General features: G+C 41.8%; 2 protein-coding genes across 2 annotated transcripts; one reads left to right on the top strand and one right to left on the bottom strand.

The window, feature by feature from the left end:
• Position 1: 1 nt before the first annotated feature.
• On the bottom strand, positions 2-8,090 carry LOC124340847 (EH domain-binding protein 1-like). Its single transcript, XM_046793583.1, has 14 exons — positions 7,924-8,090; positions 7,503-7,613; positions 7,224-7,431; positions 6,979-7,160; positions 6,810-6,898; positions 6,228-6,738; positions 6,062-6,167; positions 5,515-5,994; positions 5,102-5,449; positions 4,773-5,040; positions 4,380-4,701; positions 3,475-3,548; positions 985-1,099; positions 2-904 (listed from the first exon to the last, which is right to left on the bottom strand). Exons 2-14 carry the CDS (start codon positions 7,604-7,606, stop codon positions 823-825), a joined length of 2,889 nt encoding a protein of 962 aa, XP_046649539.1. The 5' UTR covers positions 7,607-7,613; positions 7,924-8,090; the 3' UTR covers positions 2-822.
• Positions 8,091-8,290: 200 nt separating this feature from the next.
• LOC124341447 lies at positions 8,291-13,172 on the top strand. The gene is made up of 12 exons (XM_046794551.1): positions 8,291-8,717; positions 8,793-8,881; positions 9,222-9,432; positions 9,498-9,875; positions 10,170-10,358; positions 10,597-10,752; positions 10,922-10,999; positions 11,856-11,972; positions 12,040-12,151; positions 12,222-12,560; positions 12,622-12,730; positions 12,805-13,172. The coding sequence occupies exons 1-12, from the start codon at positions 8,691-8,693 to the stop codon at positions 12,989-12,991; spliced, it is 1,992 nt and encodes a 663-aa protein (XP_046650507.1). The 5' UTR covers positions 8,291-8,690; the 3' UTR covers positions 12,992-13,172.
• Positions 13,173-13,261: the final 89 nt, after the last annotated feature.

The following is a 13,261-nucleotide window of genomic DNA, read 5'->3' as shown; positions in this document are numbered from 1 at the left end:
CCAATTTTTTCTTAAACTTGTATTGTTTCTTTTCTTTTTTCGCGCGGGTTTTTGAAAAGTTATCCGACTAGACGCCGTCCAAATATGTATATAATCATACGGGGGGAGATGAATTCATTTCAGTCTGAAATGATAGAAGAAGAGGCCATGGCGGGAATTTTGAAACGAATTTCTAAACAAGGAGCTAAAGAGACCAGAGGAGATGGGAGACAAGAAAGTAGGTGGTTTAATACGCGAAAGCTCAAACTGCAATGTCTCAAAATTTGTTGAAGACATTCGAGACAACAGCAACAAACAAATGACGTGCTAAAAAGAAGAATATAATAGAATTTTTGTTTGTTTGTTTGAAATGACGGGGGGAGGGGAGTTTATCACGCTCTTTCGTTTACGAAATTGATGGGGGGGGGGAGAGGGGCTACTGGATAACTAGCACAGTTCATAAAAAGAGTATTCAAATGAGAGAAGAAGATGATTTTTTCTTACGTGGATGGATGATGAAGAGGCTGGGAGCGGGTAGCGAAAGTGAGGAGGATAATATGCCAGCAGGTGTATAACATAGTTTAGGAAACAAAAGCTATTACGATTCTTTTCTCATCATAATATAGCGTCAGTATTAGGAGGGGGGTAGACAATAATTTTCTTTTCTCTTAGTATTATTATTATTTGTTTTCTTACCAAAGCGATTCATGGCATGAATGATTGATTATTACTGAATTATTATTGTTCCGTTTGATAATTTCCATTTCCCGCTGCTAGAGGAGGAAAATAGGCGGTCGATAAAAAGAGAGAAAGAATTTCCTTGCGAATTTGCCTGGGTCGGGATCATTGGATGATGCAACCCCGGTCGTGATTACTCAAATCGGCGTTGTGAACTTCCCTCTGAATCAGATCATCCTCTTCGATCCTGAATGGGATAAAAATACAATCAACGATCAAAGAAATTAGGAGCCGGATGACACAGACTCAAAGCTCTAGTCAACTTACGCCTTTTCTTGACTGTCCAAGTGATGGACGAGCTCGTCGCGCTTGTTGACGATGGCCACCAATTCTTCCAACAGAAGTTTCTCGCGCAGCTTCTGCGCCTCCGTCTTCTGCCAATCTGTTTGTGTAAGTGTAACGTGCGAAACAAACAATCAGACAAAGACAGACAGACACGGTGACAAAGAACCGTCACAATATTTGCCTCCCCCCCCCCTCGCCTTATCAATAGGAAACGGAGCGTTCAACGATATCCAATTTGAATAATAATCAAGTTATTATTTGGGTTATTATTATTTCTACCCTTAGATAGAGAAAGAAAGAAAAGAAAAGAAGGAAAAAAGAAAGAGGAAGAACAAAATATATAGTATCTAAATAAAATAAAATATAAAATCGTGCTCTCCGTTCCACGAGGCTGGAACGTTACGCCACCAGGTTCTTTCTCTCTCTCTCTCTCTGGGAGAGCTGCTGGGAGCTACGGAGAAACTTATAATCGGCTTACCAGCTTAGCCAACAATGCACTCAAGGCACAGAGCTCGCTCTCTCTCTCTCTCTCTCTCTCTGTGTCTGTCTGTCTCTCTTCAAAAAGTCAATGGCTTCCAAAAGAACAAAAAATACACACACACACACACAAATAATAATATTTCAACTACACTAAAGCATCAGAGTGACACAAAGAACCTTTTGGAACATGTTATACTGGCTGCTCTAGCCTCTGAAAAAGCCCAGCTAGGAGCAGCAGCAGCAGCAGAGCCTGAGAATCGAGGCAGGCCGAATAGGGACCCGACGGATGGATTGGATGGATGTATACAGTATATGTACACAAGGATGGATGGCAGTAACGGCAGCCAGCCAGCCTATATAACGTTGAGGCCCGACATATTTAGTTACTAATGCAAAGTCATCTGGTAATATTTCCTTCACGGGCAAAACCACATAGGAGCCGAGCCGAGTAAGAGGGACCCTGGGCTGAACTCTCTGGCGCATCCACCAGATGTCACATAATAATTTAGGGATGAACTTTTTTTTCCTTTTTTTTCAAGTTTAAGTTTCCCCCCTGAATTGAAGATGGTGTTTGTCTGCGGCACGGTAATACAAGCGACAGCCGCACAACATGGCAAGGGAAAAGGACATCCTTACATGGATCGGATCGGCCCAATCATCTCATGATTAGGCGGGGTTTAGACAAGCAACACAGGAAAGTCGAGAACTCCAAACTCTACGTCTCTCTCTCTCTCTCTCTCTCCAATCCGATTGTCTTTTTTTTAAGGGGAGGCCGTATTCTCTTTTCGACTACAATTTCTACTTCTCAAATTACGTGTGCTGCTTCTAAAGACAACAGAGAGAGGTAGGAACGTACGTATAGGTAGGTGGGACCCCGTCTCTTTTATATAAGTATATCTTCCGCTCTTTCCATCCCAATTAGCTGCAGGATTTCCCCAGCGCCCAACTTCCATCCCATCTGCGTCAATCCGTTCGAGTGACCGTCAAGATTCTAAAGTCTCTTTTACAATCCCCCACCCCCCTTTCCCGTCCTTCAAGGCATTTACTTTTAGTCAGATGGTGTAAAAATACGCATCAAAGTATATACGTATTTGTTTTTATTCTAGTAGCCGGAGGGGAATTAAAAATAAAAATATATACACGCCGAAAAAATACAAATAGGGAGCCCAAAATGGCAAATGTAACAATCCAATTTGATCTGCGGGATCGAGTGCTGGACTTGTTTTGATTTTGTTTGTTTTTGTACAGTTGTTGTTATTTTTCCCGAACGCTTTTCGTTTGGCGGCCCCCATCTTTTCACCTCCCACCTTAAACGATTCGGCGGATGTGATTGGTCACGGGGGGCGTGACTGAAGGCGGGACACGCGGCTGGCGGAACCGTCCGGGAACGACAACACCTGCCCGGGAGGGGTTGTAGGAGCGCAAGATGGGAAAAAGGGTGGGAGCCATGCCAGCAGAAGTGAATAGCGTTGCGTTTAACTCGGGAAAAGAAAAAGAAAGAAGAAGAATACAAAAAAGATAAAAGGAATAAAAGAAAACTGACTCTTCAAAGAGACAGAAAAGAAAAAGGAAAAATGGGAAAATCGATACGAGAAACGCTGGGAGAGAGAGAGGAAGAAAACGAGGACCAAGATGAAGACATAATAATGACCTCCTCCTATTTCTCTCTTCCCCCTCCCTCCTTTTCCCTCCTCTCTCTCGTTCCACCAACGTCCCGAAGAGATAATCGGCTTAAAAGACACGGAGGCTGCACCGTGCAGATATCACGCACACACACTCCCAGCAACATTGAAATGCACTGCAACTCTCTCCGCTTGTCATATCAACTCCCACTCCCTCGCTTCCCCCGTTTTTTTCTCTCTCTCTCCCGGCCCTGTCCGACAGTCCCCCCCCTCCCAATCTATTTATAACAAATGTCGTTATAGTCACGAAAAAATAACAACTCAAAATAAATTCAACACTAGTGACAATTTGGTCGTTTTTTTTTCTTACCTTCAATGGCTAAAATGTCGCGCAGTTCTTGGTCCAGCAGAACAAATCGTCGCTCCAAATCGTCCTCCTTCTCCCTGGAAAGTAACAAAAGTAACGTAAGAGATAACATCAATCAGCCGCTCGTTTACGTGTGTCATCAAACATGCAATCACTACTAGACGGTGCCTCCCTTTCTGGTTTGCTTGACAATAGGCCGGGCAAAGAGATGGGTAGGGGGGGGGGGGGGGAGGCAGAACACGAATTCGGTCTCATATGTTCGGAATCAAAGTCTGTGTGTGTGTGGGATGGAGCAGCGCAACATTGGGCGTGCCCCCCTAGAGACGAAGAGAGCTAAAAGCGGACATACAATCGGGACCGAGAGAGAGCGTAGAGTAGTAGTACTCTCCATTAGTGGGGCAAGAAATTCAATCATCCTTTTGCGACGGATTAGAGGCAGAAGCGAGGCGGCAGCAGCCAGCGTCGTTGCATTCAGAACTGGGCACTGGGATCGTAGGGGGGGGGGGGGGAGAGATGTGGGGGCTAGAGATGGAGCAAGCCCAATCACGCGTGAGTTTCACTTTCATATCTCGTTCCGACTCGCTTTTTATCTCCCTCCGCTCTCTTCTTCATTCATGAGACCGCAAATGAATTGGGAGTGGGTCCACCATCCCCCCTTATCTCCCAAAGGGACGCAGAGAAAAGGGGAGAAAGGGGGGGGGGGTAAATGATTTTCATACGCTCGGTACACACGTAAATGGAATCGCACTGATACCATAACAAAATCAGCGGTCCCCCACCCCCCAGAAACTGTTGAATGCTATTCGATCAATTCGTAATGAAATGAGTCTCTCTTTTGGAGATCCGCCGGGGCGAGGTGATGAGGGGAGAGAAAGCGGAGCCTGGACAATTGACGACCAAAAACTTACAGAATGTTAAGTTGCATTTGGCGGCGAATGAGAGCGTTCTTCTTGTTCACCAGGGTAAACCATTGCTGCATGAGCTGCTCCTCCGTCTCGTTGCGGTTTCCCACACCGACGACGCCGCTGCCGCCGCCAGGACCGGCGGGCTCCATCAACTTGCGTAGTTTACGCTCCAAAATGGCCGCCTGCTGGTCAATCTTCAACTGCTCCTTTTCCAGAGTCTCCAGCTCGTTGGCTATGTAATTGCTCGTGTCACGTCGAGCGCCTTCGGCCACGGCGCTGGCGTTACCGATGTATCCCGGCGTTTTTTCTCGATCCGGTGTCTTGGCTGTCAAATTCAAAAGATGAAGTGATGGTTATTGCAGCCAAAGTTCTTTTTAAAGAAAAGAGGCAACTGACATTTACGGATGGAAGCATCTTGAGCTTTATCAACCATTCCTTTAAAGGTTTGCAGGCGATTACCGCCGCTGCTCAAAAACTTTTGAATTGATTCCGTCGGGCTGGGACTCGGGCTGTGACTATGACTGCGGCTGCTGGAACTCTTCCGGCTGGATCCGTTGTTAACAGACTCAACCGGTGTGGACGCAGGTGTGGACAGACCCTGGCGAGCTTCAGCAATCAACTTACGAGCTCGCTCTCTCAACTGCTGCTGACGTTCGTCTTCTTCCTACAAACAAAGATATTGACGCAATGATTCAATCAGCAAATAAATGGTGTGGTTTGTATACCTGGGATCCTTGTTTTGATAAGGGTTTCGTCGATGACGGGGGAGAAGACGTCGCTTCTCGTTTGGTTTGTTCCAAGAGTTTGCGAGCCCTTTCCTTCAGGTCATCCGTTTTGGAATCTCGGGGATTTGGATTCGATTTGATCACCTCTAGGTCTTCCTCGACTGCTCCAGCAATAACCAGTAACGAAGGGACCTGACTATCGCGCCGGATCTTTTCCGCAGATTCTTCCTTGGGACTCGGGCGTTCTGGGCTTTCGCTGGGAACTTTCGTTGGAGTTTCATCTTCATCTTCAGATCCGAATGGGTCCGTCAATTGTTGTCTAGTCATCAACGCAGGTCCGTTTCTCACCTAAATCAAAGGTAAATAAAGATGAAAAATTGAGATTCACAATTCACTTGGGGCTGCTTAAATACCGGGATGGTTCGGATTGGAGATTCTGGAGGGGCGGAAGGCGATTTTTCTTTGGAAGGCGACAAAACTTTGCCAAACTTGATCAATTCTGAAGTAATTGATTTCGCTTTGTCTTTGACCAATTGAACGGCTGCAGCAGCAGTGGCCGTTCCTGATCCAACTGTGACATTTTCTTCCATGGGACTGGTTCGTTCGCGACGAAAGATGACACCGGCGCCAACTCCAGTGCTACTTCCGCTACTCTGCCTTCGCCTCCTTCCGGCCTCCTCTTCGGCGGCCTTCAGTTCCTGGCTAATAATTTCACGCGTAATCTCGCTCCGCTCCGACTGATTATCCGAAACATTTTGTGACGTCGAAGTGTAAGAAGAGTCTTCAGTGCCACCTCCAAGCTGAGCAACCGACATTTCCTGTCCGGTGAAATGGGCTCGCAATTGATGCAGATATGTCATGACTGCCAATTTATCAGGCACATTCAATAAAACCTGTAATTCAATATAAACAGTAAAAAGATAAATTTTCCAGACACGAAAAAGTATTCAGAAAACATACCATGTCAGCTGGCTCAATAACTCGAGGAATTCCGAGTTTCTCAGCCGTTTCGAATGCTAACTTACAATTGCCTCGAGTATCTTGTGAGCTCAAGGATCCAAAGTTTCTAAAAACAACAAAAATTTAAGATAAAGGTAAATTCGATTGGTTTGGAATTTCTACTAACATCAAATCAGGTCGAAAACGATGCAATATGGCGCAGAACGCTAGTCCATTCCGCCAGGAAGTCGTCATATTCGTGATTCTCACTCCACTGTACCCTTGAGTGACTTCTTGACACCACTCGAGCAGATCTTTGCTTGGATTTATTGCCACAGAGGGATTAGTTGGAACAACCACTGGTGTTTGAATTCCAGGCGATAGATCCTTGACCGCCAGATCTACGATTTTGCGATCCAATATCAAACGGTCTTTACTTGGTTGGTCAACCGTAGAAGGCTGCCGAACTGGTTCAGAATGAGTATGCAGGTCCAACGTTGTAGGCCTCGGCAAAGAATTCTCCTGAATTGCTGGAGCTGGTTCGGGGAGCTTTTCTTCCACTTTTGGCTCATTGATTTCATCGGGTTTTGGACGGACGGGTTTTTCTGCCGTTACCGCCTGATAACCTTCTTCAGTTTCCATAAGAAATTGACTGATTTGTGAAGTAAGGTCCAATAATTCCGAGTTGGGTTCGATAGCTAGAGATGAAAGGAGGAGCCATGAATACCTTGATTAAATAATTTAAACATTCTATGGAACTAAAACTTACAATCTTCTTCCTCAAAATCTTCTAAGGGAGCTATGTCCCCTGTAGTATTTACTGACATTAAACTGGCCAAACTTTGCATGTCTTCGTCACTGAATAAGCGTAAATGATACAAGATAAAAATCACGCGGACGAAATGACTGAGCGTCACAGTTCTAGAATCAACACTTACGTGGCTTTGCCTTCTCTAACGAAAACGCAGGAAACAGTCAAATTAAGAGATGCGGAAACAATCTTCTTTGACGAGATTGTCATTTTCAGTTTCACGGGCTGTTGACTTGGTACCATGCTTGCATATAACTTCATGTTCAAACAAGCACTGGCCAGTTGACGGCGTTTTCCCGTACTGGAAACCTAACACGAAAAAGAATTATGTGAAAACGTTTTCTCTTCTCATCAAATTTAAATTATGCTTACATCTTCAAGAAAAAAAGTCCACATCTTGTCTTCAAAATCATGGGATCGTGGGTCCCCAAATAAGGTAATTGAGGCTTCTTTATTTTCTGGGACCGTCCATACAACTAACCCCTTCATGGGATTTTTCATTGTTGGATCCCATTTTCTAGGTTCTGTAACAAGTCTTCTGTTACGACGGGTCCATGTCACTGACAGCATATTGGGTTGCCTGTGGTGGAACAAAGTAAGTCTGTAATGAAAACGATAATTTAAGGTGACCAAACAACAATAACAACAAACCATTTTGTAGTTGTTTCAACTGAAAGTTCATTGTATGACACAGTAAACTGAAATTTTGCAGCTCGTTTGTTTACTCGCTGAAGCCTTTTCCAAACAGATCCCATTTTAGATCTAATTCAGACAGAAAACTTAAATTTGTTAGTAAACAGCACATACAAAAAAAAGTAAACAATTCACTGAGAACAGAAAGTAAAAAATGTCTTTGAGATTAAATACAAACCTAAGATGAAAGACATTCAACAACTAAAGAACAACAACACAATCTGAATTGAAGAAAATACACACAACAGGAAGAGATCATCAAGAAACTCAATGGAGAACTAATTGATTTAAATATCGCAAAGGAGCAGCTATAGATACTAGCCAAAGGTTCTTCGACTTGACGATTTTTCAAAGTTAAACGAAGATATCCATTATTTACCTATTATGCGTAAAACAAAAGGAGGGGCTATTCACGGACGCCCATGAATGATATCAGTCCAGTAATTCTTGATTATACGCTTCTATCCTTTTTTCTATCACTCACATAGCAGACAACGATAGTATTCTTTTTTTTTCTTACACACTGCGCCCATCAAAACACTGATGCGTTGACGCACTTAACTTATTAAAATATTTTATATTTCTTTGTGTAATGGAAGTACTCACAAAAAACGAACTCCAAGAATTAATTTAAAGTTTTTTATTTAATAATTATTATAGTTTATTTTTACTGAAAAATCTAAAACAAAATATTCCCGCTCATGAGTCATGAACGACTTAATTAATTAATGATGTGACGACTGCCGATTCATTTATATAAACTATTTCCCATGAATTCAGGCACAATGCATTAGATTACAATCCTATAGATTTCGTAATTTTTTTTCCGGTTTCGTCAACACTCAACTCTGACTCAGGTTTAGCTTCACAAGTCACGACATCCAAAACAGAGGCAGCGTCATGGTTCCGTGATATTATTTTGTTTTAGCAGACGCTCCATAGATTTTGTTCACCTACCTGTAAACTTTGTATTTTCCGTAAGATATCATTACATTAGTTTATTACGTGAAAGGGCGCTGATGAGATAGTTCTGTTCTATACGTTATCTTGAAATTTGTTTTTATCTGTCAGTGTGTTTCCGCCCACCATCGAATATTCCTTTTGAAACACGCCATTTTTCTCTGACGAAAGAAAGAACAAGCAAATATGGCTGCTACGTCCATAGCAAATCCGGTATTAAGAGACATTTAACTTAGATTTATATATAAGACTGATTTGGTAATAATTAATGCTATTCTTTTAAAACAGCAAATGCCTCTTTTGACACCTATCCCAGGTGGTTTCATGCATGGGAAAATCGTAAGAATTCAAGGCTCACTAAGTCCCTCAGCCCAACGGTAAACTTTCTTATTATTACAGTTTAACTTCATGAAAACATGCCACACAGTCTTACTATACTTTATTTACTTTTACTTAAAGTTATTTCTTTACAAATGGAAATATCTATAAAAGTTTTCATTTCAAACACATTGTGTACTAACCTGTTTTGGAATTGAGAGTGCTGAATGCATTCTCATGTGTTTCGAAGCTTTCTAAAAAAAAAAGGCACTTTTTTTATTTACCATAGTGTGCAAAGATATTTAGTTTCATCCATCAAATATTGAATTGATAAATAATCTTAAGACAATATTAAACTTTATCTGTCAAAATCAACAATTTTCTTTTTCTTGTGATCAGTTTTGCTATAAATCTCCAGTGTGGACCCAATACAAATCCACGTGATGATTTGGCTTTACATGTGAACGCAAGAATCCATGAGCGCGCTGTTGTCAGGAATTCTCTCGTCAGTGGTCAATGGGGACCCGAAGAGCGACACGGTCCCACATTTCCATTTGTGCCTGGACAAGGATTTGAAATACTAATTTTGGCAGAATCCAATAACTATAAGGTAAATTTCATTACGAATCCACTATGAATGCAAAACAAATTCCATCAGTAACTTTTGTTCCTCAGATTGCTATCAACGGTCAACATTTTGCAGAATTTCGCTCTAGAACTCCAATGGAGCGTGTTTCATATTTATCGGCCGATGGTGAAATAATGATAGCTAAGATAAACTTTGAAGGGGGTAGTCATGGGATGCCAGGTATGCACGCTCCGATGCCCGCTCCGATGCCCATGCCCATGCCAGGAATGCCTCAACAACACTATCCTGCTCCCGGGATGCCCCATCAACCTTATCCCGCTCCAGGGGGAATGTATCCGACGCAACCAGGCATGGGCTATCCAACGCAACCGGGCATGGGCTATCCAACGCAACCAGGCATGGGCTATTCAACGCAACCTGGAATGCATCCAGCTAATTATGGACATCTTTCTCCAAAATCAGCCGTAAGTTATGAGACGTTAATTTTAACCATTTCTTTTGTAAATCACATCTTCAAACCTTTCACAATTATGTTCTAAGATCGTCAGATAATCGCGTTTGAATCCAGAGATTTTACCAAGACACCAGATTTGTTGGTGTAGGTTGGTTCACTTGTGTTTTCTTCTTTTATTGTGGTGTTCCGAGTCCATGTGAAAGTCTTGTGGTTCTTTGCCATAATCGTACTTGTTGATGTGACTTCATATGTGGATGACTCCTTGAAAAATACTAAAAGCAAATGTTCGGCTTCGTCTCTTCAGCCCTATCCTGATCCCTACGCGCCCAATCCTGATCCGTACGCGCAGTACCCGAATCAACCTGCTCACGGCGGTAGTGCCGGTTCGGGCTCAGGATTGAGCGGTTTGATAAATAAGGCTTCCACAGCTGTCGCTGGCCTTGGACTGGCATCTGGAGTAACTGGAATATTGGGATCTCTTGCCGGAGGAGGAGTAAGCTTAAACGAACCTAGGCTGAAACCTTGCATGACGACTTCTCCCATTCGATTCTATCTGCGATTTTCCGCTTTTTTAATTTTTACTTTCAGATACCAAAATAACTTTCTATTGGGTCGTCAGTGGCCCATTTGTTTTTGCTTGCTATTTTCAAAGAGCTTACATTTTGTTTATTTCCTTTCTTGTGACATTTGTGAGGGTGTACCCCATTGTCTTCTTGTTTTTTGTCGTCCAGCATCGCAGCAGTGGTTATCCCGCTGCAGGTTATCCTACGGGTTATCCGGGTCAACAACCGGGATTCATGAATCAAGGAAGTGGAGGGGGCGGACTTCTCGGTGGTCTTGGTACCGCAATGGGTGCGGCTGCTTTGGGAACTGCTTTACTCAATCCCGTAAGCGTCTTAACATTGTGGCGTATGTTTGTGGCGTGACCACGGAAAGAGTAAAAATTCTTTTAATTTTTTCTTATAAATTTATTTTTACCAGATCTCCAATTTACTTTTCAAATTTGTCATACACAACGCTTAGCTTGTTTTTTGTTTTTATTATTATTTCTTCTAGAAAAAAGCTGCCAAGAAACAACATAAAGCACAAAAGAAGGCGATGAAATACGGGATCCCGCTAGCTGCAGTGGGGGCAGTGGGGGTTGGCGCCTACGGTCTTCACCATGGAATGAAACATCACGGATATCATGGTCGCAGTTCCAGTAGCTCGAGCAGCTCCAGTGAATAAGAATGCACCATAGTTTCTTATGACGTATAGGATGTGATGCCATATACGGTTTTTCTGTGTGAAACTCTTCTTTTCGTTATTGTTATTCCCTTTTAGATGTTTAAGCTTTCAAGTATCCTACTCTATACTTCTTTGGTGGTTTATTTTTCAATTTTTATGAAGCAGAATATTATGAACTAAACTTGCGGCCTTAGGAAACTTGGTGATTGAACAGTATTATTAACAGAATGTAGCCCTGAATAACGTGGCAAATTGACACGATTACTGTGCGATTGCTATGCGATTACGAGTGATCACAAGATGTAGGTTGTAATAGTTCGCATCAACGATATGTTTCCTTGTACTAACTTTGCTGCACAGCCTATATTATAACATTTTCAATAAGAATTTCTTAGCCAACTTGGCATTTAGGGCAACTGCTTGTGGTCGGAGTTATGGAACCCAAGTTTTACAATTCCGATCAAAACCAAACAACATTTAATCCTTTAATATATTAAGAGGGTATGGATATTAAGAGTATACAATACGAATACACTTTTGATGTTAATTCAGAATATTGGAGTCAATAAGTGCGCTCAAGTTATTATTCCGCAGTGAAACCGCAAAAGAAGTGGCTTCAAATACACGTAGGGTACTTGCGTCGTCTGCAACCTCTCTCTGTGTTCTGACTGACTATCAGACGGTGTGACACGTCCTAAAACTTTAGACGTAAGCAACTCTCAACACAAACCTAGGCGATATATATATATCTACATAGTTTGAGAAAAATATTGACAAAATGGGCTTGTGCAAATGTCCTAAACGAAAAGTAACGAATCAGTTTTGCTTTGAACACCGAGTCAATGTATGCGAATCATGTATGGTATCAAATCATCCTAAGGTATTTCTTTTGAAGTAAACATAATTTCTTAGGGCATAAATATAATTTTTTTATTATTATTTATTAGTGTGTTGTCCAATCATATTGCCAATGGCTAAAAGATAGTGACTACTGTTCTACTTGTACACTGTGTTCCACAGATTTGTCACAAGATGATTGCATCCGACTCATCTGCTACCGTAAGTCATTATAATAATTGAACTAGAAGCACAATGTTGAAAAGGTTATGATTGTGTTTCGATTATGCAGATGTATTTCATTTGAAATGCTTGGATGCTTACTGTAGACAGTACCCAGTTAACACTGCACCTGCAGGATATGTGTGTCCCTCACCCTGCTCCCATCCAATTTTTCCAGCATCCAATCTTGTTTCTCCAGTTGCCGATGTAATGCGATCGGTCCTTGCTAATCGACCATGGGCCAGAGAAGGACTAGGTCTACCTCTGCTGCCATATGACAATGCAGTTGATTCAAACCAACCAGAAATTCACCAAGCTAAGATTGTTGCTGTTCAGAAAGAAGTAACTAATTACAGTGTAGTCAATGTTGAGGGAGATATTTCGAACACAATTCACCGCAATGAACCTAGTAAGAAATTTCTATTGTAAATTTTTTCAATGTAACTACTAATGTTGTGTTTATTATGCAGTAATTCATGCCAAACGTCCAATCGGGTTGCTTGCCGACTCGGATCGTGACGAAAGTATTAATAAGTATAAACGTCGTCCACCGTGGGAATCTTTTAAACGTATGCTCAGGTTGGTATTTTAATAATGTTGCCGTGATTTCATCAATGGTTTTAAAATATATTGAATTGCGCTTTTTACTTCAGCAATTTACTGGACCCTCACTCCAGAAATCGCCAACGTGGTCATCTTCGTCGACGCTACGCCTTAATGTTGGTTATAGCTGTCTTTGTTCTATTATTCATTTTTGCCATTGGCTCAAGAATATTTAACAGCCCGGTGGATCTTGAACCGCTAGATGCACCATTTAATCATAGAGTTGCATCGAACTAATGAATTAATAAAACCAACAAATTTTTATTAAATAATACTTTGTCGTTCGTAAAATTACGTTGGCATATAATTCCCAACCATGTTAATTTTCCATATTTTCTGCTTACATTAATTTGATACTGTGTAAGTGTATATGTATATGACATTCTATTAATTAAAGGTACAGAAATCGGCTATTGGACATAGAAGTGTCGAATTTCATCTTTGGAGTCTGGTATGCTTTTATTTTAAAACAAAAAAATTTCATTAAGTTTTATCTCTGTAATTTGT

Source organism: Daphnia pulicaria, chromosome 5, assembly GCF_021234035.1.
Source record: "Daphnia pulicaria isolate SC F1-1A chromosome 5, SC_F0-13Bv2, whole genome shotgun sequence".
NCBI classification, from domain to species: domain Eukaryota; kingdom Metazoa; phylum Arthropoda; class Branchiopoda; order Diplostraca; family Daphniidae; genus Daphnia; species Daphnia pulicaria.
This window is presented reverse-complemented; position numbering and strand designations above follow the sequence as displayed.

What these genes read in the sequence shown, in the direction of transcription:
- LOC124341447 (XM_046794551.1), top strand. Translation starts at nt 8,691, where the DNA reads ATGGCTGCTACGTCCATAGCAAATCCG. An exon ending in GAACTGCTTTACTCAATCCC is followed by an intron (nt 10,753 to 10,921) that starts GTAAGCGTCTTA and finishes TATTTCTTCTAG; the next exon opens with AAAAAAGCTGCCAAGAAACA. An exon ending in CATCCGACTCATCTGCTACC is followed by an intron (nt 12,152 to 12,221) that starts GTAAGTCATTAT and finishes TCGATTATGCAG; the next exon opens with ATGTATTTCATTTGAAATGC.
- LOC124340847 (XM_046793583.1), bottom strand. Translation starts at nt 7,606, where the DNA reads ATGGGATCTGTTTGGAAAAGGCTTCAGCGAGTAAACAAACGAGCTGCA. An exon ending in CGACATTTTAGCCATTGAAG is followed by an intron (nt 1,100 to 3,474) that starts GTAAGAAAAAAA and finishes TTACACAAACAG; the next exon opens with ATTGGCAGAAGACGGAGGCG. An exon ending in TTGGACAGTCAAGAAAAGGC is followed by an intron (nt 905 to 984) that starts GTAAGTTGACTA and finishes TATCCCATTCAG; the next exon opens with GATCGAAGAGGATGATCTGA.